Here is a 25,414-nt window from a genome sequence, read left to right as displayed (position 1 = left end):
GGGTCAATGGAAATCCTAGGTTTTGTCCAACTTCTGTGATAAGTTATCTCAGTGGCCTCTTTGGGTTATTTGAAAGTTAATTTTATTTTTAAACCTTATCCATTCTGTACCATGAGAAAGAGAGAGAAATTGTCACATCTGTCACAGTTCAGGGCAGCTGTACCTGTATTGCCCCTCTGTAATCTAGGAAGGGCACCCACTCTTAGGGTCCAGGTCCCCAGCAGTTGCCTTTCTTGGAAGGAGACCTGTGTGTGTGTGTCTTCTGACCGTAACATTTCCAGGTTGCACAGTTCCCTGGGTTCACGGCAAAAGTCCATGTATGTAAACAGGCCTGCTTGCTTCTCCTTTCAGGGATGGTACACAGTGTAATTGACCACAGTTATAAAGTATCACACAGGACTTTCTATGTGTAACAGGGTGGTACTCACCCCCTGCCGCCTCTCTGGGTGTCTCCTGGAATGTCCTCAGTCCGGCCCTGGGCGCCCCGGCAGTGGTGTGACGCCTGTTCTCTCTCTCCCCCCCCCCCCTCCCTGGACCCGGTGCCCCCCCCTATGGGGGTCTCCCCCCAGGGGGCCCACACGCTACTCCGCGCCTCTTGCCTCAGTAGTACTGGGCTACTGGCAGTCATGGTCCCCACCCCTGGGCAGAGGGGCAGCAGTCAGCCCACTCATCACAGGCAAGGGGGTTGGACCTGCCCCTTTGCTGCCCCTACTCTGGCCCCTGCTCTCTGCCCCCCCCCCCTGCCTGGCACACTGCGGCTGGGCCTGGCCTGGCTCTTTCCAGGCTGCTCCCTCAGCCTCCCCCCCCCCCCCTCCCTAGCTCTGCTTCTCAAGCCTCCTCAGCAGGCTCAGCAGCCTCTCTCTCTCTACTCTCTGCTCTGGAGAGACTCTCTCTTGCCTTCCTGCCTCTCCTGCTCCCTGCTGGCCCTCCTGCCTGCAGCCACCTTCCCCCATCAGCCAGCCCTCAGCCAGCCTCAGCCCTGCCTTGCAAGCCCTCCTGCCCCAAGCAGGGCGGGGGCAGGTCCCCTGCCCTCCTCCTCCCCTCCCCCCTCCCCACCCCTCCCCTCCTCCGCCAGGCCGAGCAGGGGCAGGTGCCGCCCGCAGGGTGTTCGGCTCTCTCTCTCTCTCGACCCTTCTCTCCGCCTCTCCCTCTCCCTCCCTCCTTCTGGGACCTGCTGGACTCCCTCCCCTCCCCTCTTCTCCCCCCCCCCCCCCCCCACCCCCCCCATGTCGGGCCCCCCCCGCCCATGGCCCCCCCGGCTGCGTACCTCCTCCCGCCCCGCCCCCCCCCCCCCCCCCCCCCCCCCCGCCCCTTGACCCCGGAGGGAGGTAGAGGAGGCCCCGAGTCCGGCCCCTTCTCTGCCCTCCCCCCCTCCCAGCCCCTGTTTGTGGCCTTGAGCGAGGAGCCTGGCCCTATGAGGCTCAGTCTCCACTCCCCTCCCCCCCCCCACCCCCACACCCCCCAAGGCCCCGGCCCCCGTGGGCACCACAGGGCTCTCGAGTCTGGTCCCCTCGCCCCCTCCCTCTCCCCACCGCCCTGGCACCACAGGCGAAAACCCTCTGGCCCCCCTGCCTGGCCTCCCCCAGCCCTGCCTGCCTGGGCCTCCATCCCAGTGCCCCCCCCTGCCCTGCCTGTCCTCCTTCCCCCTGGGGGCCCCCGGCTGCTGCCCCCCTGGGCGGCCTCCCTCCTGGGCCTCCCTCTCTGGGCCAGCATCAGCAAGCCTACATAAGCCCCCGCACGTTGCTAGCGGTGCCCCCGCCACCCACCGGGAGGATGTGCAGGAGGATGTGCCGAGCACAGTCTGCTCACAAGCTGCGCCGCGATGTTTTGTGGGGCTTGCTTCCCAGGCCCGGCTGCATGCGCCCCTCGGGGCGGGCGCCGGGGGCCGGGGCCGGGCGGGCGCCGGCGGGCCCGGCGGGCGGGCCGACGGGGATGGCTGGCCGCGGCTCGAACCTGCCTCCAGGGCGGCGGCGGCCCCGGTTAGGGGGGTCGGGCTCCCCCCTCGGCCGGGCCCTCCAAAGGGGGCCCTGCAATGTGGGCCTGGGGTTGCCCCTACCCGTCCGCCCCGCCCGCTACCGCCGCCACCCACCCCGCGTCTGCCACCCCAGGCCGGCCCCGGTCAGGGGCAGCGGCCGGGGCGGCAGGGCGGAGTGGGGGCAGGGTAGGGCGCCTCGGGCCGGGGCCTCGGAGCCAGGGGGACCCGCCACCTGGTTGCGGCCAGCTGCCTGGTACACCTGGCCCCTGTGCTGTGGTGCTGGGCCTCCCTGCTGCTGCCCGCTCTGTCTGCCTGCTCTGCTCTGTGAGCCAGCTCTGCTCTGGCTCTTCCCCTCTGAGCCCCTTCTCTCCCTTGCCTCAGCCTCCTCTCTGGGCTCTGTCCTCCATTCTCTCCCTGGGACCCCGTTCTTCCTGGCTGTGTATCAGGGGCGTTCTGGCCCTCCTGTCAGGTGGTGTCAGGTCTGTCTGTGGTGGTGTGGTCCCTCTGCCCGCTCCTCCTGCTGGTCGGGTCGGTCTCTGCCGGCGTCCCTGTCCTGCCTGCCCTGGCCCCCTGGCTGGGCCCCTCCCCCGCCTCCCTCCCTCCCTGTCCCCCCCTCCCCCCCCCTAATTGGGGTCCCCCCCCCTCAGGAACCCCGCCCACGCATCCGCCCCCCCTCCCACAGACTGGGGCTACTAGCAGTGTCTACCCCACCCTGGGGCAGGGGGCAGTAGCACCAGCATCACAGGCACAGGGGCTGGGGCTGCTGCAACCCCCCCACCCCCTGCCTGCCCCTCTGCTGCCCCCCAGCCCCTGTGCCCCACCCTGGGCTGCCCTTGCTCAGCCTCTCCCCAGGCTGCTGCTCCAGGTATCCCCTAGCCCTCCCAGCCCAGCCCAGCCCTGCTTCCTCCTCAGCAGAGACCTCACCTCAGGCTCTGCTCTCTCTGGCTCTTCTCTCTCTCTGGCTTGGCTGCCTCCTGCTCTGGCCTGCCTGCCTCTTCTGGCTGCTCTCTGGCTTTCCAGCCAGCTCAGAGCCAGCTGCAGCCCCCAGCCACAGCCCCAAGCCAGCAGCCCCTGCTCAGCTCCCCCCAGCTCCTCAGCAGCCAAAGCACTATGCAAACATATTTATTCTTAGGGTATAAACAGTACAGAGAAAACTTCTTAAAAACAATAAAAGAACCTACATACATGCTAATAAATTTACCAGAGATTCCCGCCTGCCTGCCCCCAGTGTCTCCAATGTGGGCTCTGGCAGGGGAGTCCTTCAGACCCCCTCAGAGGGGTCTGTTATGTTTCACAAGTTCAGAACAGTTTCAGCTGAGAACTAGCATACACAAAAAGTTAGTAGTCCAATCTTTATATAGTTATGGGGTGCTTGATCTGGAGTTTCCAGGAGCCAGGTAATCAGTAAACAATAGTTGGTTTTTTGTTTTGTTTTATTTTGTTTTTCCCTCAAGGCATGGCTTTAAAAGGATGGATTTTGAAGTAAATCAGTTGCATTCCCCTCATTCCTAAATATTTCCTTGGAAATCCAGTTCACACATAGTGTCCCCAAAAATCGTTTAAGATATCTAATATCTCCCAGAGATTGCATTAATCCTTCCTGCTCCTAAAGAAGTTCCATACAATCCCACAATAGTATACAAACATTTTCATTTCCAATATGATGGGCCCTCAAAGATATTAAACATAATTCAAAAAGGTTTAACCTAATTCCCTAAGGTTTGCCTGGAATGTTGCAAGATAGTGTTGTAGAGACACAACATCATTTTCAACAACAGCAAAAGTCTTCTGACTCAATCACTCTCTTTCATGGTATTTTATTCAGCTGGCTGTTTCTTCTCATGAGAATGCCACACCAGTGAAGCTACTGCACAACTCAGCAGGACATCTGAATGGACCTGCACGCACCATTGGAGCAGCTCTGATAGGATATTTAGGTGAGATAATTTGATGTTAATGTGTGTTTACTGCAGTAAATATTTTTGATTTACAGTATATAAGAACAAAGGTCTAGAAGGTGGATATGATTAAGTATCCATCAAACAAAGATTGTCTACATTATTTTATTGTATTAATCGTGTCATTTATTTTATTAATGTGTTTTCTTTGTTTAATTTCTGCCATTTAAAAAATATAAACATCACAATGACTTTCCACAATACCTACGCTTTCATTAAGCCAATTAAATAAGCATATTCTTCCTCTTCCTTTTTATGAGCTTAATAGAATTTATCAACTTTATTTTTGTTTTAATGAAACTGATAGTAAAATATGTCTGCCTTATAATTTTTATGATTCCCATACAAAAAGTGAGGTAGGTTTTAATTATTTATTTTTACCACCTTATGCATAGGAGTAAGAACATTTGTCCCAAAGCCTGTTGCCACTACATTACAATACATTGGGGGAGCTGCTGCTATTCTGGGTTTGGTAGCCATGGCATCAGATGTAGAAGGACTATATGCAGCTGTGAAGGCCTTGGTGTGTGTCGTAAAGAGCAACCCACTAGCCAGCAAAGAAATGGAAAGAATCAAAGGTTATCAGGTACGTAAGAAGTCAGACATAGCAGACCAGGTAGATTGAATTTCTGTGTAACTCGGCACACTTACATTTCAATGCATTTAAAAATTGGTTTATATTTATTATATTTAGTATCAATTGCTGTTTTTAATCTTGCCTTACTATCAGTTGAATAATATAAATAAGGTCTTGGACTTCATTGGGGCATCCTTAAATGCCATCATGCTAAGAGCTTACTTGCCAAGAGTTTGTAGCACTCCCCCTTCATTGTCTACAAATGTGGCTTCAAACTGTGTACTTGCCAACCTGACAGTCCATGAGCACCATAGTGAAATCATAATGTGCTAGCAGACTCTCTCAGCAGACATTTTGCAGTTGATCGTGAGTGGGAGCTTCAAACTCTGTGGTGAAAAATATTTTCAATCTATGGGGTTCCCCCACCAGGGATCTGTTCACCTCCCAAACAAACAGTAAGTGCAACATACTCTGTTCCAGAAGAGTGCTGGGTCACCACTCACAGGGTGATGCTCTACTTCTTCTATGGTCAGATCATCAGAACTATGCCTTCCCTCCATTTCCACTCCTGCGTCAAGTTTTGTGCATGATTCAGGAGGACCCGGACAGTTTTGGTACCCGAATCTCCTACACATGTCATCTCAGGCACTGATCATCATTTTTACATTTCCCAATCTACTGACTCAGGAATAGCAAGTTCAGGCATCCAAATCCATGGCTACTACATCTGAGCCTGTTTTTTGGATGGGGATAATCCTTAGAAAAATCATGTTCTCAAGGTATACAGAATATCCTTTCTAATGGAAGGATTTCACTAGGAATTGCTACCTAGCCAAGTGCAAGCATTTCTCTTTCTGTATGCACTTTTCCAGAAACCACAGATATTCTTCTCATTCTGGACTATATTCTTTCCTTGAAGACAGCAGGTTTGTCTGTCAGTTCCTTATGGGTCCCCTTGGCGTCAATCAGTGTATACCATGTGCCTTCATAGGGCTATTAGATCTTCGCATGCTCTCTGAACAGCAGATTCCGGAAAGGCCTAATCAGTAAATTTCTGCCTATACAAAAGGGTACTTCTTAATGAGACTTGAACCTTGTTCTCTCAGTACTCACTAAGCCTCCTTTTGAACCATTAGCTTCTTGCTTCATGTCTCTCCTATCCATGAAGGTCGCATTCCTCGTAGCCATCACCTCAGCCAAGAGAGTTGGTGAGCTTGGGGTGCTGATGATGGATTCTCCTTACACTGTATTCCATAAGGACAAGGTTTCATTATGTTTACACCCTAAATTCACCCCCAGAGTAGTCTGAGTTTCACCGGAACCAGACTATCTCCTTACCTGTGTTCTTCCCAAAACCTCTCACATCCTCAGAAGAAAGGAGGCTCCATTCCTTCGACGTTGGGTGAGCCTTAGCCTTTTATCTGCAAAGAACAAAAACAATCAGAAAGTCCCATAGATTATTTGTTGACACAGCAGAAAGGGTCACGGGTCAAGCTGTATCTTCTTAAAGAATCTTGAAATAATCTTGGACTGGATTTTGCTCTGTCAGCTGTCTAGTTTTCCTCTCTCTTATGGGGTAAGAGCTCATTCCACAAGAACACCCAGAATATCAAGGTTTTAGAGCTATTGATTGCATAATAATAATCAAATCTGCCGTTATGTTTTTTAAAACTTCTAGGATATAAATAGTGTCTGTTGGTGTTCTGACCTACTGTTTTGCTGGGGATTAATAAAGAACCATAATTCATAGATACTTTGCCATTTAAAAAAAAAAGAAAAATCCTAGGACCAGAAAAAGCATATGATCAGTTTTATGGAATTACTAGATTAGGGTCACTAAAAGTTAGAATTCAGCACTGTTCAGATTTTGGATATAAAGCACTTCTGTAACTTGCCTTTGACTCCCCTAATATTCTCTTCCTAATTGTCAGACTTCAGATTTGAAAAGGCCTCCTTGCTTTGGCCATTAAACGGCCTTTCACTTGCCATATTATATCAATGTTTTTGGACAATCCTTTTGTCTGATGTGGTACTAGTTACAGCAGTGCAAATTCAGTGCAGTGCTAGATGTGTGCCCCAGCCAGTGGCAAAGAATATTGGATAGTTTAGGAGCAGGGAAATATCCCTCCAGCTCAACATTCTTGCCTTTTTCCAGTTGATCCTAATTCCATCTTCCTGCTTTTTCATCACTGCCTTCAAGCTTACAAGATTAAAGGAAGTGTATTGGTTCTACATTTTATAAAAGCTCCCTTTTGTTAAAGTAGATTTACTATGTCCACATTTCTTTGCTGGTTCCATTGTGCTTTGATAAGATTCATATTTCCTTTGTCTGCAAAATATTTGTAATATGGATTATTGACCAGAACAATGATATAGAAAGAATGTTCATGTGCTTCTAATTTTTTCCCCTCAGTTATTGGCAATGTTGCTAAAGAAGAAACGCTCCCTTTTGAACAGCCATATACTACATTTGACCTTTTCCTTGGTGGGAACTGTGGATAGTGGGCATGAAACCTCCATTATTCCAAATTCAACTGCCTTCCAGGATCTGCTATGTGATTTTGAAGTACGTATAGCATTCCTGACAACTAGAAATGTTATTTGGATAGTTAGTGATTCAGATGCTAATATAATACTTTGGCAATAAATCACAACAGAGAAGGTGATTATTGTGAGAATATTATACTTTATACATAGTTCAGTACAGCGGACAAACTGTGGAGAGCCTCTGATCTACCATAGTGTAATTCTCATGGTAATCTTCCTGCTGCAATTGCTTCACTGCTAATAAAATTACTACTGGATACAAAAGATATACCTTTTCATTGTAGAGGGGGATGAGGATTGCAGTTAGCAGTTGAACAGCAGTTTCTGCTAACCTGTATGTTTTTATGTAGTAAATATATTGAGATACAAAAGATACATTGAAAATAACAATGGGGTAAAATTCCGGTACAGCATGTCTGAATCTGTGTATCAGATCCCCATTAAACTTCCATATGCATGGCCTACAGAAAGAACCCTAAACTTGCAGTTTTAAACCAATAAAAGTAAAGTAATCCAAAGTTAAATGCTGTTATTCTGTCCTTATCTTATACTGTTGTGTGAAGAATAGCAAAGCATGTTACATATGATGTTACACAAGGTGAAAATAGCTGAACTTCTTCGTAATAGTGACCATAATATACTGGTAATTAAATTTAATATCCCTATGGCAGGAAAAACACCACAGCGGCCCAATACTGTAGCATTTAATTTCAGAAAGGGGAACTACACAGAAACGAGAGGGTTAGTTAAAGAGAAATTAAAGGGTACAGCTCCAAAAGTGAAATCTCTGCAAGCTGCGTGGAAACTTTTTAAAGACACTATAAGAGAGACTCAACTTAAATGTATACCCCAAATTAAAAAACATAGTAAGAGAACCAAAAAAGAGCCACTGTGGCTAAACAACAAAGTAGAAGAAGCAGTGAGAGGCAAAAAGGTATCCTTTAAAAAGTGAGAGTTAAATCCTAGTGAGGAAAATAGAAAGGAGCATAGACACTAGCAAATGAAGTGTAAAAATACAATTAGGAAGGCGAAAAAAGAATTTGAGGAACAGTTAGCCAAAAACTCAAAAAGTAATAGCATTTTTTTAAGTACATCAGAAGCAGAAAGCCTGCTAAACAACCAGCAGGGCCACTGGACAATCGAGGTGCTAAAGGAGCACTCAAGAATGATAAGACCATGGCAGAGAAACTAAATGAATTCTTTGCATTGGTCTTCACTGTTGTGGATGTGAGGGAGATTCCCAAATGTGAGCTATTCTTTTTAGGTGACAGATCAGAGGAACTGTCCCAGATTGAGGTATCATTAGAGGAGGTTTTGGAACAAATTGATAAATTAAACAGCAATAAGTTTCCAGGACCAGATGGTATTCACCCAAGAGTTCTGAAGGAACTCAAATGTGAAAATGCAAAACTACTAACTGTAGTCTGTAACCTATCATTTAAATCAGCTTCTGTATCAGATGACTGGAGGATAGCTAATGTGACACCCATTTTTAAAAAGGGCTCCAGAGGTGATCCCAGCAATTACAGGCCTGTAAGCCTGATGTCAGCACCAGGCCAACTGGTTAAAACTATAATAAAGAACAATATTGTCAGACATATAGATGAACATAATTTGTTGGGGAAGAGTCAACATGGTTTTTGTAATGGGAAATCCTGCCTCACCAATCTACTAGAATTCTTTGAGGGGGTCAACAAACATGTGGACCAAGGGGATCCAGTGGATATAGTGTACTGAGATTTTCAGAAAGCCTTTGACGAGGTCCCTCACCAAAGGCTCTTACCCAAAGTAAGCTGCCACAGGATAAAAGGAAGGTGCTATCATGGATTGGTAATTGGTTAAATGATAGGAAACAAAGGGTAGGTATAAATGCTCAGTTTTCAAAATGGAGAGAGGTAAATAGTGATGTCCCTCGGGGGTCTGTTCTGGGACCAGTCCTATTCAACATATTCAGAAATGATCTGGAAGAAGGGGTAAACAGTGAGGTGGCAAAATTTGCAGATGATACAAAATTACTAAAGATAGTTAAGACCCAGGCAGACTGCAAAGAGCTACAAAAGGATCTCACAAAACTGGGTGACTGGGTAACAAAATGGCAGATGAAATGTAATGTTGATAAATGCAAAGTAATGCACATTGGAAAGCATAATCCCAACTATACATATAAAATGATGGCGTCTAAATTAGCTGTTACCACTCAAGAAAGAGATCTTGGAGTCATTGTGGATAATTCTCTGAAAACATCCACTCAATGTGTAGTGTCTGTCAAAAAAAAAACAAAAAACAACAGTGCTGGGAATAATTAAGAAAGGGATAGATAATAGGACAGAAAATATCTTGTTACCTCTATATAAATCCATGGTACACCCGTATCTTGAATACTGTGTGCAGATGTGGTCACCCCATCTCAAAAAAGATATATTGGAATTGGAAAAGGTTCAGGAAAGGACAACAAAAATGATTAGGGATATGAAACAGCTTCCTTATGAGGAGAGATTAGTAAGACTGGGACTTTACAGCTTGGAAAAGAGATGGCTAAGGGGAGATATGATTGAGGTGTATAATATCATAACACAAAAACTAGGGGTCACCAAATGAAATTAATAGGCAGCAGGTTTAAAACAAATAAAAGGAAGTATTTCTTCACACAACGTATAGTCAACCTGTGGAACTCCTTTCCACAGGATGTTGTGTAGGCCAAGACCATAACTGGGTTCAAAAAAGAACTAGATAAATTCATGGAGGCTATTAGCCAGGATGGGCAGGAATGGTGTCCCTAGCCTCTGTTTTCCAGAAGCTGGGAATGAGCGACAGGGGATGGATCACTTGCTGATTACTGTTCTGTTCATTCTCTCTGGGACACCTGGCACTGGCCGCTGTCGGAAGACAGGATACTGGGCTAGATGGACCTTTGGTCTGGCCTAGTAGGGCCATTCTTATGTTCTTAAGATAATACACAGCACTCTGATCACGTATTGTTGAGTTCTCTCTGCTTCTTACCTATGCAAAACACGAGCTGAGTTAACAATCTTATTTCTGTAGTACTTGCTATTTTTTTAATTGGGAATCCCTATTTTCAAATGTTAACTCCCTAATAGGATATTCTATTTTGTTCAAATCAACTCTTAAGGCACAGAAGTGCCCAGTTTTCATCCCTGTGTGTCAATGTAGATTTCTAAATACACATTTGGGGACATTATACTAAGGAGACCATGTGTGAAAATTGAGCCTATTTGTTCCTGTAGCATTTCCTTTTAATTAACTTTTATGGCATTCTTACAGCTCTTATTAGTGCCAGTGACATGCTTTAAAAATCCATCAAGGTGCATTATGCTTAAATATATTAAGGTTATGAATAAGTAGCCAGGAAATGTAAAGTTGATCCTTTGACTTTAACCTTTCACAGGTGATCTACAGAAAAGAAAAATGAGTTTGTGCCCATTTTTGCTTGTTTAAAATATGCTAATACACACAAGTATTGTGGGCCTGTTAATATTGTTCTTTATATTATATCTAACCTAAATCCAAAAAAGCAAAGATGTGAACAGATCGAACTACCCATATCGCATTCCTCCACTTCTGAATCAGAGCAACAATAGAGCTGTTTGAAATTTTTTTGTCAAATTGCCTTTGTTTTCCAAAAAAACAATTTGCTTTTTTCAACTTTGTATTTTTTGAAAAAAGTAATTTTTTAACCAAAAAAAGTTTGTTCAAAAAAATTTTCAACAACCGTTATTCTGCTGATTCAGCGGTAGATGTCTTGAGCCAACTGAACAGGTTAACATAGAGTAGGCTCTTCAGCAGAGCAATATCTCCTTTCACAGAGAATAAGATCATCAAAATAATAAGTATTTTGTTGAAGATCCTGCTGTTCAGTGGTTTCACAGAGATAATATATTCAACAAAGTAACAGCTGTGGTGTCAAAGATCTTGTTCTCCATGAAACTGTTCAGTTTGGGTCATCTCTGCTTTGTTTTTCATGAAAGACTCTGAAAGCAACTCGAAAACTAATAAGTTTATATTAAACTCTGATAGTATTAAACTTAATTCCCATTTTACTATACACCGAGAGAGAACTTTTGGTGCCCTGTGTTCTTCTGTAGTCTTTTGTACATCTATTTGAACTTTATTTGGGACTGATAGCCATGTAATTTATGTCTTTGAAATTATCATTTGAACAGAGTGGACAGGATAATTATGATGTACAGCAAGGATTTTAATCCACTGTTTGACTTCTTTTTTTTTTTTTTAGAGCAGTAAGCCGGGCTTGTCTATCTCTTGGTATATTAAATAGGATGTTAACTTTTTGTTTAACTTAACCAAGAATGTAGATTTGTATACAGAATGTACCACTGTGTATTCTGTATTCCAGGTCTGGCTTCATGCACCATATGAGCTTCATCTTTCGTTATTTGAGCACTTCATTGAACTTCTCACAGAGTCCAGGTATTAGTTGACACTGGCCTCATAATAAGGCCTACGGGATAAGAAATTACACAAATACACAGATGTTCTCATTTTTATTAAATCTTTTCTCTCTTTCAGTGAAGCCTCAAAGAATGCTAAATTAATGAGGGAGTTCCAGCTAATTCCCAAACTGTTGCTGACTCTTCGAGATATGTCTTTGTCCCAGCCCACTATTGCTGCAATTAGTAATGTACTGAGCTTTTTGCTTCAGGGCTTCCCCAGCAGCAGTGACCTGCTCAGGTAGCACAAACCTTTACTGATTTATTTTAAAGATACTGGTGCTTTTGTAAGAAACCTGCTGATAGGAAACTCGGGTGACTAAAATAAAGAGTTTTTGTATGGAATAGTTCCAGTAGAAATGGCAGAACCAAACATAAAAATAGTTTAAAGCCAGTGCATCGACTTGTATCTTAAATCCAAGTCAAAACAGAAATGCCTGAATACTGATACACCTTAAAACAGGGGTTCTCAGACTTTTGTACTGGTGACCCCTTTCACATACCAAGCCTCTGAGTGCGACCCCCTTTATACATTAAAAACACTCTTTTATATATTTAACACTATTATAAATGCTGGAGGCAAAGCGGGCTTTGGGGTGGACGCTGACAGCTCACGACGCCCCATGTAATAACCACGTGACCCCCTGAGGGGTCCTGACCCCAGGTTGAGAACCCCTGCCATAAAATGTTTTCCAGAATGTAGGGCAGTAATGGAGGAACATGGTGTTCTAATTCCACAGCTACTATGAGAGATTATGAAACTTCCTTGGATATTGTTAAGACTGTGTCACTTCTACTTAAATTGAGGCGTTGTTTCAGAACCCATAGAGTTGTCATACTGCTCACCGTTAAAATACAGCATTTGCCAACGTTTATCACTCTTATCTGAGAGACTTACTTCTAGCTAACAGGTAAAATTCTCTGATAAGATAAAGTTTGCCACTTGTATGTTATGATATTGCATATGGGGAGAAATTTGCAGTGTTTTGGGTATTTTGCAGCAGGGAGGCTGGTTAGTTTTTTTGGCTTTTTGGCTTTTTTTTTGCTTCTTGAGCAAAACCAGTAAAACCAAAGATTTGAATAGGATCAAACATCTTTCCTGGCTCCATTTTTAGTATTCAGGACAAAATTTACACAGATACTATAGTGCATAGCTTTAATTTTATTACTAAATGAATAAGTTGTAACATTTGGTTCCTTGTTCCTACAACTCCTCATGGCCACTGGCTTTCCCTGTACAGCAGCCAGAACCTCGGTGGCATTTCCTAGAGTGTTGCCAAAATTAAGAGCTCCAGGGTAGGTGGTGACTTTTCCCACAGTGACTTGTCATCAAAACAAGAATAAAGAGAGACAAAATAAGATTAAAATAAAAGAAATGGTGTATATGTAACTCTGTAAGAGTTAAGAGAGGTAGGTACATCTTGGATTAGTTACAGTGATATATGCGATATCTTATCTTTGCCCCTTTCCTTAGGTGTCCTGTCACTAAGACAGTCTCTTCCTTCCAAGGAGCTGTCATTCTTCCCCCTTTCTGAGATCACATTTGTGTTTGGCTATTTTTTATGCCTATGGGGGTGAGATCATTCATTATCATATCACCCATGCCAGTTAAGATTTCATTATCATTTTAAAGAGTAATGTTTGATAAGGTTTACCATCTTGGGGAACATTATTATAGTCTCTGAGCAATGATTGTCCCCTATATCTTCTAACATTCCTTTGGTCTGGATCTGGAGGTATTTCCAGATTTCCTCTCTTAAAACCTAACATTTTCAAAGTATTTTACCTAGTAAGTACATTAGCTACCTGAATGGGTCAAAGTGACTGCATTCTGGTTTGCATATCAGTTGACCAACAATGTTAGAATGAGGCAAACTTTGTCTTTACAAGTGATGGGATTAACATTTTTGGTATACTTTCATCTTTCTAGTATTTTTATTCTATTAGATGTGAATTATTGATAGATTAAAGTCCATCTGTCACAGAAATACACATTGTAATTCTCTATCCATAAAGGTTTGGACAGGTCATCTCTTCCACTTTGCCTACATTTGCAGTCTGTGAGAAGTTTGTAGTCATGGAGATAAACAATGAAGAAAAGCTTGAAACTGGTAAGTAGCTTCCAGTGCTTGAGAAATAATCATCTGGGGGACACACAGTGTGCTTAAATGCGCTTAAATTGTTATTGATGATGATCTCTACATTTTAATTCTAATATACTGGCTTCACCTTAGTTTTAAATGTTGTGTGCAAAGCAAGCAGTGCAAAAATAAAACCTGTTTGTATCTGCTCTCATTTTGTTTTCTTTCACTTAACACTATATTTTCTTTCTACTTCCTCCCACTCACTTCTTCAAAAACAGTTGGGCATCTCCACCTCTTAAATGAGAGAGAGATGACTGGTGCCATCTGTCCTCCAAATGTGGCATCTCTTTCACTCAGTAAAAAGAAGTGAAAGCATCAATTAGTATGGTCTGGTTTTTGGTGGTTTTTTTATTTGTTTTTGTTTTTTCATGCAAAAAAAAATAATTGCCTTTGTCTCCTCTGCAAATGAACACTTTGTTAGGTACTTTTAAAACATTTTTTTATTTAAAGCTACTGACATAAGAAATTCCAGTGAAATTCCTGTCACAAAATTGAAGCAGGAAAATGAAGCCACTGTATAGTCCTGGCATCTTAAACTTCCTCCTGTCCTGAAAGTTCCAAGATCTTATTGATACATCATTAGTAACTATAATTAAAAGCTGCAATTAAAAACAGTACAATTGTAGTAGTGATTGTTCAATTGAGGAGGTATTAAAGAATATGTGTTGTACTTCTATCTCTGAATTTTGTTTTTCTTTCCCCTCATTTAAAGGAATTGCCTTTAGTGTCTATGGAGATCCTTTGTTTAGCATTACAGGAATCCTTTATGTATTGTGTGAGATGTTACTGGGCATGTTTCTCTTCCTTGTTTCCAGCTATTAAATTGTATTAAAAGAGAAGTAAATATGTAAATATCTTCCTTCAGCACTATTTTTAAAATAAGTGTTTGCTGTAGCTGTCACAGGGATATTACACAATTCAATGCGTGGGGAAGTGATGTGGGATATCATAAACTGGTAGACAAGTGGATTCTAAGGTCGATTTATTAAGGTTTGGTCCATTCAAATAAAATGTCTGAGAAACACTTGTTTGCGGTAGATCACTCCCACGCTTCTTTTTTTCTGCAAACACCTATCTCTGGACCTCTATGCACCCACCCTCTTTTTTTTAAAACTTCCCTCACAACATGCTTTTCCTGCAGAATGTAAAAACCTGATTTTCGTCTGTGTGCACACATAAGTTCACAAGCTGAAGTGAAGGAAGGTGCTGTAGAAAGAAACAAACACTAACAAAAAAGTGACCCTTAAGATGCAATATTAACTTCTTTCTTTAGCCCTTCTATCCTTGAATCTTCCCCAGTATCTAAATCCCTCATAGGGGTTTTTGTGCGTGGGGTGGGGGTTGTGTTTGTGTGGGGCTTTTTGTCACTGTAGATTGTAAGCTCCTTGAGGCAGGATCTTTTTTATTTATCTGTAGAGCACCAGGCATATTTATGGTGCTGTAGGACTAACAATCATTTAAGAATTTTATACTTGGAATATCTCTGTTTACTCCATGCCGAAAAATTGAACATTTTTTTTCTTAATGGAGGAGTTTTGCAACTCTGATGCATCCCACATCGTAGTGTGCAAATACGATTTGGAAGTGGCTGGGCTGATATACTTTGGAATCTGTGCCTAAAAGAAAATGAAACTAATTTTACCCCCTCCTTATTTTGCAATAGCAGGTTTGTTGTCCAGGTTGCATAATAAGGAGCATATTATTCAATTCAATGAAATTCAATAAGGACAAATGCAAAGTACTCCACTTAGAAAGGAACAGTCAATTGCACATGTACAAAATGGGAAATGACTGCTTAGGAAGGAGTACTGCAGAAAGGGACCTGGTGGTCACAGTGGATCACAAGCTAAACAGTGTAATACTGTTGGAAAAAAAGAAAATCTCATTCTGGGATGTATTAGCAGTAGTGTTGTAAGCAAGATTTGAGAAGTAATTCTTCAGCTCTACTCTGCGCTGATTTGGCTTCAGCTCGAGTATTGTTTCCAGTTTTGGGCACCACATTTCAGGAAAGAGGTGGACAAATTGGAGCAAGTCCAGAGAAGAGCAACAAAAATGATTAAAGGTCTAGAAAACAATGAAGGAAGATTGAAAAAATTGGGTTTATTTCATCTGGAGAAGAGAAGACCAAGAGGGGACATAAAAGTTTTAAAATACATAAAAGGTTGTTACACAGAGGAGGGAGAAAAATTATTCTCCTTAACTTCTGAGGATAGGACAAGAAGCAATAGACTTAAATTGCAGCAAGGGCGGTTTAGGTTGAACTTTAGGAAAAATTTCCCATTTTGTCAGGGTGGTTAAACACTGGAATAAATTGTCCAGGGAGTTTGTGGAATCTCCATCATTGGAGATTTTTGGTTAGACAGACACCTGTCAGGGATGGTCTAGATAATACTTAGTCCTGCCATGAGTGCAAAGAACTGAATAGATGAGCTCTCAAGGTCCCTTCCAGTCCTATGATTCTATATATCCAAACTGACTATTTTGTTTTTTTTTTCTATTGTTCACCTGCTTTTAATGTCTGGTTTTATTATTTTAGACTGCGCCTGTTTAAAGCTATCTGCTTCATAATTCATGTATTTTATGTTTAGGAACAGAAGATGATTTTGGAGGCCTTGCTTCTGCTAATCTTATTCTTCTGCGGAACAGACTTTTAGATATCCTTCTCAAACTTGTATTCACATCTAAAGAAAAGACAAGTGTTAACTTGCAGTAAGTACAAATAACTCATCTGATGGAGAAGAAGAAGGTGACTGTAACAGTGGGTTTGATTTATGATAACAGGTAAAGGGGGAGAAAGTCTGCTGAGCCACACTCCGGTCACTAGTTATACTGGTATAAATCCAGAGGAACTCCGTGAAATTATTCATAATATAAACTGGTGTCACTGAAAGCAGGATTTGGCTTTGGCTATACTAGAAAAAATCAGATACGTAATTCTTCAACCATGTACCATCTACCACCTTTGGTAGCAACAGTGGATAGTGTTTTTTACTACTGTCTCATCTAACTTTGCTCTGCAGCCTCCAAATCATCCTCTAATTTTGTTTAGACAGTATGATGGTAAAAACACCTGCACCCTGTCTGAGCGACACTGTTATTGCTACCACTGTTATTGCTACCACAGGGTGTAGCTGCACCAGAGAAGAATTCTGTGGACTCTCTCTAAGGGCTAGTCTACACTTACCTGCCAGGTCGATGCGGTGAGTTCGACTTCTCGGAGTTCGAACTATCGCGTCTAATCTAGACGCGATAGTTCGAACTCCCCGCACGCTCCGGTCGACTCCGGTACTCCACCACTGCAAACAGCGGTGGCGGAGTTGACCTTGGAGCCACGGACTTCGATCCCGCGGCGTCTGGACGGGTAAGTAGTTCGAACTAGGGTACTTCGAGTTCAGCTACGCTATTCACGTAGCTGAACTTGCGTACCCTAGTTCGACCCCCACCCTTAGTGTAGACCTGCCCTAAGAGAAACAAAAGTTTTTTTGCATTTTATTTCATGAAATAACAATTGCAGTGATTCCATCTGTTCATTTTTAAAGGTGGGAGTGGGGAGAGAGGTGGTGTTCAGTTGTGTGACTTCGCTGTTGTTGGGCGGTTGTGTTGTTGTTTTTTTTTACCCTTAATCTACACAAAACCAGATTTGGGATTTCCTAATGCTCTCCTTAATTCTTTATTTATAACTTATATATAACAACTTCATATACAATGATTGAGAAAATACAAAATATAAAAAGACAAGCCATCCACGGTCACAGCAAGAGGGGCAATCAAATTCCAGAAAACTTAAAATTTAATTATCAAATAATCCCAGTATAAAAAGATTCTTAGTAACTTCGTTAATTCTAAAACATTAAAATCTATTCAAAATTTCAGGTGAAGACCTATCAATTTACAGTTCATGAAACAGATCCATAAAGGAGAGTGAAAAGGGTCTTATACCCTCTGTGTCGAGTTTGGATCTTCTGTTTTAAAGGATTCTAACAATCACTTCATCGAGTGGCTGCACCAAGCCAGTTTGATGTATTTTTGTGGATTACTTAGCATATTCAAATTCTACCATAGCTTTTAGGCAATAAATCTTAAAGCTCAAACATAATCTGGGAATTCAACAATTTTGGTTGTTCAAGTACATCCCAAATTTGTAAATGATATATTCTACATTTTTTCTAAAGTTTCTGCTTAACACTTTCCTTCTGCCTGTGCATGGCACAGAGATTTGATATTTTCCAGTGTTTTGAATAACATCTGTATAACTTTATAACCTGTAAATGACTCACTTGAAAAACAGTTATATTATCTAGAAGTTGCAATTTGTAGACATAAATTTCCTGTTTAGCCCCCAGTTTCACATCACAGTTTTTAGGGTAATCTCAAAGCCAATTGTAATAGTCCCAATGACTATATTCTCAATCTTCCCATCCCACTGAACCAAATACTGACAACTCTGTAGTAGTTACTGCTAAAGAAATCTTATTGGCCATTCCTTCTTCTGTAGCAGGTAGCACTTACCTGAGAAACCAGTCCATGCTTTGACTGATTTTAATTTTCTCTGATGTTCTTCTCTGTGTCTGATATTGAAGCTTTGATTCTTGCCAGGCTTTCCATTATAGGAAATCTTTAAATATTTTACCTTTTTTCATTAGGGCATCTGAAGAACTGGTCAGGACCTTGGGTTTTGATTGGATTATGATGTTTATGGAAGAACATCTGCACTCTACCACAGTTACTGCAGCCATGAGAATTCTTGTGGTCCTGCTAAGTAATCAGCCTATACTCATCAAGTTTAAAGAAGGCCTCAGCGGTGGAGGCTGGCTTGATCAGACAGATTCTGTGTTGACCAATAAGATTGGCACTGTGCTAGGTATGAGCTTTCAATTATGATGATTTAAGGATGTGTCTTTTTTTGATATTTTTATCGTCTAAGAATTGTATGTTACTATTAGAAAATTTCTCTTACAGTGTTATCAAATAGTTTTCACTATTAAAAAGTATGGTTGTCTTAAGAACATAAGAACATAAGAAAGGCCGTACCGGGTCAGACCAAAGGTCCATCTAACCCAGTATCTGTCTACCGACAGTGGCCAATGCCAGGTGCCCCAGAGGGAGTGAACCTAACAGGCAATGATCAAGTGATCACTCTCCTGCCATCCATCTCCATCCTCTGACGAACAGAGGCTAGGGACACCATTCTTACCCATCCTGGCTAATAGCCATTTATGGACTTAGCCACCATGAATTTATCCAGTCCCCTTTTAAACATTGTTATAGTCCTAGCCTTCACAACCTCCTCAGGTAAGGAGTTCCACAAGTTGACTGTGCGCTGCGTGAAGAAGAACTTCCTTTTATTTGTTTTAAACCTGCTGCCTATTAATTTCATTTGGTGACCCCTAGTTCTTGTATTATGGGAATAAGTAAATAACTTTTCCTTATCCACTTTCTCAACATCACTCATGATTTTATATACCTCTATCATGTCCCCCCTTAGTCTTCTCTTTTCCAAGCTGAAGAGTCCTAGCCTCTTTAATCTTTCCTCGTATGGGACCCTCTCTAAACCCCTAATCATTTTAGTTGCCCTTTTCTGAACCTTTTCTAGTGCTAGAATATCTTTTTTGAGGTGAGGAGACCACATCTGTACACAGTATTCGAGATGTGGGCGTACCATGGATTTATATAAGGGCAATAATATATTCTCAGTCTTATTCTCTATCCCCTTTTTAATGATTCCTAACATCCTGTTTGCTTTTTTGACTGCCTCTGCACACTGCGTGAACATCTTCAGAGAACTATCCACGATGACGCCAAGATCTTTTTCCTGACTCGTCTTGGTTGCTCCTTCCCATTATTTGTTTAGGCTACTGAATTTTGGTTTTCTTAAGTGAAAGGGCGATATTTTTACTACTCTTAAAAGTGGTATGGCCACATCATAATGCACGTTTCAATACAGTTTTCTCTTAGGGTGAAATTGCCCTCTCACCTCCCTGCACAATGCCTAAATAACTAGATTTTGTACAGTTTGTGGGCCACTGGATCAATTTTGAACACCTCCAGCTTGCCCACAATGTCCAACACCAACTCCCTGTAGGTGGATGCTGTGTACAGCAGAGGATGTCCTATCCGATTATTGCCCTCCCCCTAGTGCTACTGCACTGTTTGTGTTGTTTTGCTGGCCTTCTGCTTTTGGGGGAATTTCAGCTTGAATGCCAGCATATAGCATTTCCTTTCATTACAAATGTGATTCTTTACAGGTAAACAGTGCTAGCTGTACAGTGTAAATCATCTCAGCTGAGGAGGAGGACAAAGGCCACCTTTAGGCTTGTGTGGATGAGAAAATTGCACTGGTTTAACTTAAGGTGTGATTTGAAATTGATTTAGTAGAACTAGAGTGAGGCTGTATGGACAGTCATATTTTGACTCAAATGAGGCTTGTTTTGGTTTAGCTTTAGTTAATTAAGAACAGGTTTAATTCTTAGCTCATTCTTCAACCAGACTGTGTGTGTCCACATGGGTTTGCATCACTTCATTAAATCTGTTTGAAAACTTATTTAAGTATAAACCAGTGCAACTTTTGCATGTGGACAAGGCTTAACGCTTTTAACTTATTAAAGTGGTTTTGAATCAAGATGAAAAGAAAAAGCTACATGCCTATGTTCTGCTTATGATTTCTTCAGGGGAAAAGAGTAATGTTGTCCTACAATTTAATTTAAGAGTGGGATTTTCAAAAGCACTTAGTGTTGGTCTAACTTCTGTTCCTTTGAAGTCAATGGCAGTTGAACTGATTTTGCAATGGGATCCTTAGTGGCATCCCTTCAGGGGATAGCACGCTCTGCTTATGAGGCTGGGAGTCACACAACTGAAATTGAATTTCAGACTTTGGAACTAAATAACTGTGTGACTTTGATTAAGTCACTGAAACTTGTCTGTTACTTCATGCATAAAATACAGTTGATAAAGTTCACCTGACTTGTGCAAAGCACTTGGCGATCAACAAATGAAAAGCAATATGCCTTTGTCTGATGTAATTTATATAAAAAACACAAGATAATTCTTCATTTCATTGAGCAGATTAAGAACTTTCATTCTGTTTTTCTCAAGCAACTGTTATATAACCTTCTAAAAGTGTCTGATTATTATATAGTGTGCTAGTAAATACATAACAATGTTTAACTAATCTGCCTGGTTTTCAAGAGTTACTAGAAATGGTAACTTCCTCAGAGAGAAGTTTGTGACTAATTCTCAGACAGTTCAAAATATTAAAATCAATACAATTGATGACTATTTAGTGCCATCCTCCGACTCACTCACAGTTTTTCCATTGTGAAATCAGTGGTGTTACTCACGGTGTAAGTTATTTTAGGATTTGGCCCACTGGGGGTGAGAAAGTTTTCATAAAGCGCAGTCTGAAACAGATGTACAAAATTACAATTGATAGTCATATAGTAGTATGCATACCATTTGCCCAGTCCAGCAATATGGAATTTTACATGGGAAGCTTTGGAGTTAAGTCTTATGAAATAGTGACACACACCCTTGAGTTTAAGTCCTGCCCTTAAAATCGAATGCTATGGCTACACTGTATAGTGCATCACTGTAAGCTCTTTAGTGTAGCCACTTTAAGCTGATGGGAGAGAGCTCTCCTGTTGACTTAATTAATCCACCCCCCCAGTGAGAGGCGGAAGCTATGTTGGCAGAAGCTCTCCTGCCAATATAGCGCTGTCCACTGCTTAGGTTGGTGTAACTTATGTTGCTCTGGGCGTGGCTTATTCACACCTCTAAGTGACATAAATTATACTGACATAAGTGGTAGTGTAGACATACCCTACATTTGATTTAAAGGTGGTTGACATGGAAGCATAGGTACTGGAACTAGGGGTGTTGGGGCTGCTGCTGCACCCCATGGCTTGAAGTGGTTTTCATCATATACAGGGTTTACAGTTTTGTTCAGTGGCTCTCAGCACCCCCACTATACAGATTGTTTCAGCCCCCCCTGCATGGAAGACTGGTTATCAGCAGATCTCCTTTAACATAACTAAGTGAAGGTTACAGTCTTTATCTGTGAGCCTCTGTTCAGCAATGATGGCAGGTAAAAAGCACAAGGAAAAAATTCATCAGTGAAAATAAGACCAATTACAAAGAATAACTTGGAGAATAAGTTAAAATGTAGATGGAATACACAGTGCGGCTTTCAAGTCATGAGAGTACATTAGGTTTACTGCATCTGGTATGCGAACGTTGCAAGTTTTAAACTCTAGTTCATTGTTGTGTACAAGTCTCACAAGGGCAGTCGTGCACACACAGAATATGAACACAAGCTTTTTGTTTTAAATAGTTTTTTTTTCTTTTAGTATGTGGATAGCATATTCTTTATATATGTTGAGAGTAAGAATGACATGTGCAAGTTCATCTTTGAGAGACCAGTTAAACTCTTTTAGAGTTTGAATTTTATGAAGGAGGATATGAATCATCCCTCTTTTATTCTGGGCTGAACTGTACTCAGCCTTTCCTAATAATACTAATGTGAGCTTGAAGGTCATAGGCAGATTCAAAATTCTTCTGTTGAATGAGGAATGACACAAACTCCATCTGTGAATTTTAGGTAGCCTCAAATTGGAACTTTGCATTTGAGCACTTCCATACTTGGGGAAAGCTTGCATCTAGATCTGAATTTCATGCCTCAGAGCTATTTCTACATTAAGTATCAACCAAAAAATAGAAAATAAGGTCTATTACACAGATGAAAACAATTTTTGGCCCAAATTTTCAAACCATAGTTAAGCACCTACATAAACATGGCCTGATTGTTTAATTTGTTCAAAATGTGTCTGTCTGTGGCTCTGATCTTCCTGCTTTGATCCATATTTTCTTTCTGAAAATATGGCTACCTCCTGCTTTAATATTATTTGTTTTATGCTGGCAATGTGTTAGGAACTGTACAATACACAGAGATGAAAAAAAATCTGCCTAAAGAGCTTAAAATCTTAGACACACAGAGAAGACAGGATACCCAGGGAAATGCAGGAAAGAGAAAAGCAGTTTTTATAATTTTGAACTCACTTATGAGCATTGTGGAAAGACAGGTTTTAGGAGAGATTTGAATGAGAGGGGGGAGGTGCTTTTGAGAGTTTGGATTGGGAGACCACTGTTTCTCGTTAAATTTTTTTATATACAGGGCATTAAAAATGAATAGTTACTAGTCATTTTGGGTCCAGTCTTGCAGAGGAACTCTGTTAGGGTATAGATCTTTTATGTCCTCATGGAATCTTATTGAAGATAATAGGATTCCACGAGGCTGTAAAGGTTCACCTGCACAGATCCCTTTGTAGGATTGAACACTAGCTAGTTTTGTAGTAGTTCTTAATATTTCACTGCAGTTTTCCTTTAAGGTTATCATGATATAATTGCCTGAATGCTGTACCATAAACATGTACATAGGACTATAGGACTTTTCCATCATATTTTGAATTACATTGGCAGTCAGAAATTGAACAAAGGCAAGTTATTGATAATCTTTTTATTGCAGTAACTGGTGGGGGTTAATAAACAAGGCAAGCATTAAAGAATCAATCTTGGCATCAGGCCATGAGAGACCAGAGTCATGTAGGATAAAAGAGACACTGAGAAGTGGCATGGTTCCAATTCCATAGCTGTCTTGCTGTCATGTTTTGTTTCCAACGTATGGAATGTGTTCTCGTAATCTGGGCAGTGTTTTGGAGAGGTGACTTGGAAGGGCTTTTCAAATAATTGGGGTTTTGCTCCTTTTGCTTCTTCATTAACGAGGTAGGGATGTTGAATCTTTAACAAAAACACAAAAAGCTCGTTAGGCATTAGGTTAAGTAGGAACTAATGAAACAGTTTTTTTTAAACAGGCTGATGAAAAAATTCCTTTCCTTCTGTTGCTCATCGTTCAGCCTCTTGACTAATGATGTCTTTATTCGCTAGTTCTTTAGTCATAGAATTTTCCAGGTTAGACAAGACCTGAATTTCTAATGTAAAAATCAATATTATATGTCAGATGGTGCCCGCGGGTGCCATCTAAATGCGCCTGTGTCCTGGCTGGCGGTCAAGCATCCAGCGGCATTTCGGTGACGACGCCTCTCGATAATGCCGAGCAGCGTCATCCAGAGGCATCGTCACCGAAATGCCGCCAAATTTCGGTGGCATTTCGGCGGATGCTCGACCACTGCCATGGTCCTTTGTCGTCTGCCAGACGAAAAAGGTTGGGGACCACTGTTATATGTGGTTAACAAAAACCTTTCAGACCTTTTATAATGAGGCAAAAAGGACAAAAACCATTTTCCCCCACTCTGCTCCTTCTCTCCAAAGAAGGCAAGGCTATAGGTATGTCTCTACCTTGAGCAGGAGTTGCGAATCATAGCTCCAGGAGAAATATTTGTGGTATATCTGGTTGAGCTAGCACGTTAAAAATGGAGTGTAACCACACCAGCCCAAGCGGCTGTAGGGGCTAGTAACCTCAAATACATACCTAGGGTCTTGGTCAGGTAAATGCTCAGGGTGGCTAGACCATCCCACTGCTTGCGCTGCTGCCACTACACTCAGTATTTACCCTGGTAGCTCAATCAGAGCTACTACAAGTATTTCTCCTTAAGCTGGGACTCTCACCTCCAGCTTGAAGTAGAGGCATACTCTGTATCTCTACCAAAAGATGTATATCTGTCTTATCTGATGTGTGTCTGCATGTAATCATGAAGCCTGAATTGGTACCCTGCCAAGTATATATTCTATCCAATATGGCTCTTTCTCCCAGCCTGATGAAGAGTGAATTTCTCAGATGACTTCCCAGTTTACGGTCTGATCCAAAGCACATTGAATTGAAATTGGAATCTTTCCACTAGCTTTAATGGGTTTGGGATCAGGCCCTTACTTTGTCAGTCTTAACAGAGTTGTAGGCAATACCTTTTATTTTGTCTGCTAAAGTAACCACTTCTATATTTGAAGTCATTTAATCATATAGTAAAATGTCTCATTCTGCACTGAAGGACTTATCCTCATTTTTTGAATAAAGAAAGGTATAAAGTTTTATTGAAAGCATACTTTGGTGTTTTTTTTTAATTTTTCTTTAGAGTGCTTTTTCTTCTAGCTACAAGATGAAATATATATTTTGTACTTATCAGCGAAATTTAAAACCCAGGTCATTCCTCTCTGTAAAACCATTTTATGCTACATTGCTATTCCGATTAAGGAACTATTAAGTCTCTCTTTGTTTACAGTTATTTCCCATAACATTTCCCTCAGGGTAGTAAACTGGAAAAATATAATTAAACTTTCAGTTATTAATAAAATATTAATTAAGCAGGAGAAAATTATGAAAAATAGAATTTATCTGAAACTGTGTTGTGAGAGTGAGCATTTTTGTTAGCATTCATGACATACCATTTGTTTGGGTAATCTTTAATCATAATTTGCATTTCTAATATATGAATGTTAGACATAATTTGTATTTGCATTTCTTTTCTTAGGGTTTCAGAACTGTTGATGCTTTAGAGTGTTGACAATGTTGTTCATTTAGTATTCACTGTAAATGCAGTAGATAGTCAACTATATAGTAAAAAGTTTTCATTCAGTCAGAAGTTCTGGGGACATCACAAATAGAGACCAAACTTAAAAAGAAACTGGGGGGTTTTGTTTTAAATTTATATCAAAGTTGGTACCCAGCCAGACCCCAGGTATAGAGATATTTTAAATTGTTGCTGGTCCAAAACTTTTAAAACTAGTGGTAGTGATGTATCTGA

General features: G+C 41.6%; 1 protein-coding gene across 10 annotated transcripts in view; it reads left to right on the top strand.

Moving 5' to 3' along the window:
* The window catches only part of WDFY3 (WD repeat and FYVE domain containing 3), a 319,930-nt gene that overhangs the window by 204,043 nt on the left and 90,473 nt on the right, over positions 1 to 25,414 (top strand). For all 10 annotated transcript variants that reach the window (XM_039539787.1, XM_039539793.1, XM_039539788.1 and 7 more), the window contains 8 exons: positions 3,801 to 3,912; positions 4,329 to 4,519; positions 6,924 to 7,076; positions 11,430 to 11,503; positions 11,603 to 11,764; positions 13,540 to 13,634; positions 16,256 to 16,376; positions 18,311 to 18,528. In XM_039539787.1, the coding sequence (XP_039395721.1) occupies positions 3,801 to 3,912; positions 4,329 to 4,519; positions 6,924 to 7,076; positions 11,430 to 11,503; positions 11,603 to 11,764; positions 13,540 to 13,634; positions 16,256 to 16,376; positions 18,311 to 18,528 (1,126 nt within the window). The remainder of the gene's footprint in view (positions 1 to 3,800; positions 3,913 to 4,328; positions 4,520 to 6,923; positions 7,077 to 11,429; positions 11,504 to 11,602; positions 11,765 to 13,539; positions 13,635 to 16,255; positions 16,377 to 18,310; positions 18,529 to 25,414) is intronic.

This window comes from Mauremys reevesii, linkage group 5, assembly GCF_016161935.1.
Source record: "Mauremys reevesii isolate NIE-2019 linkage group 5, ASM1616193v1, whole genome shotgun sequence".
In the NCBI taxonomy this organism is placed as follows: domain Eukaryota; kingdom Metazoa; phylum Chordata; order Testudines; family Geoemydidae; genus Mauremys; species Mauremys reevesii.
Note: the sequence above shows the minus strand (reverse complement) of the source record. Positions and strands in the feature narration are given on the sequence as shown.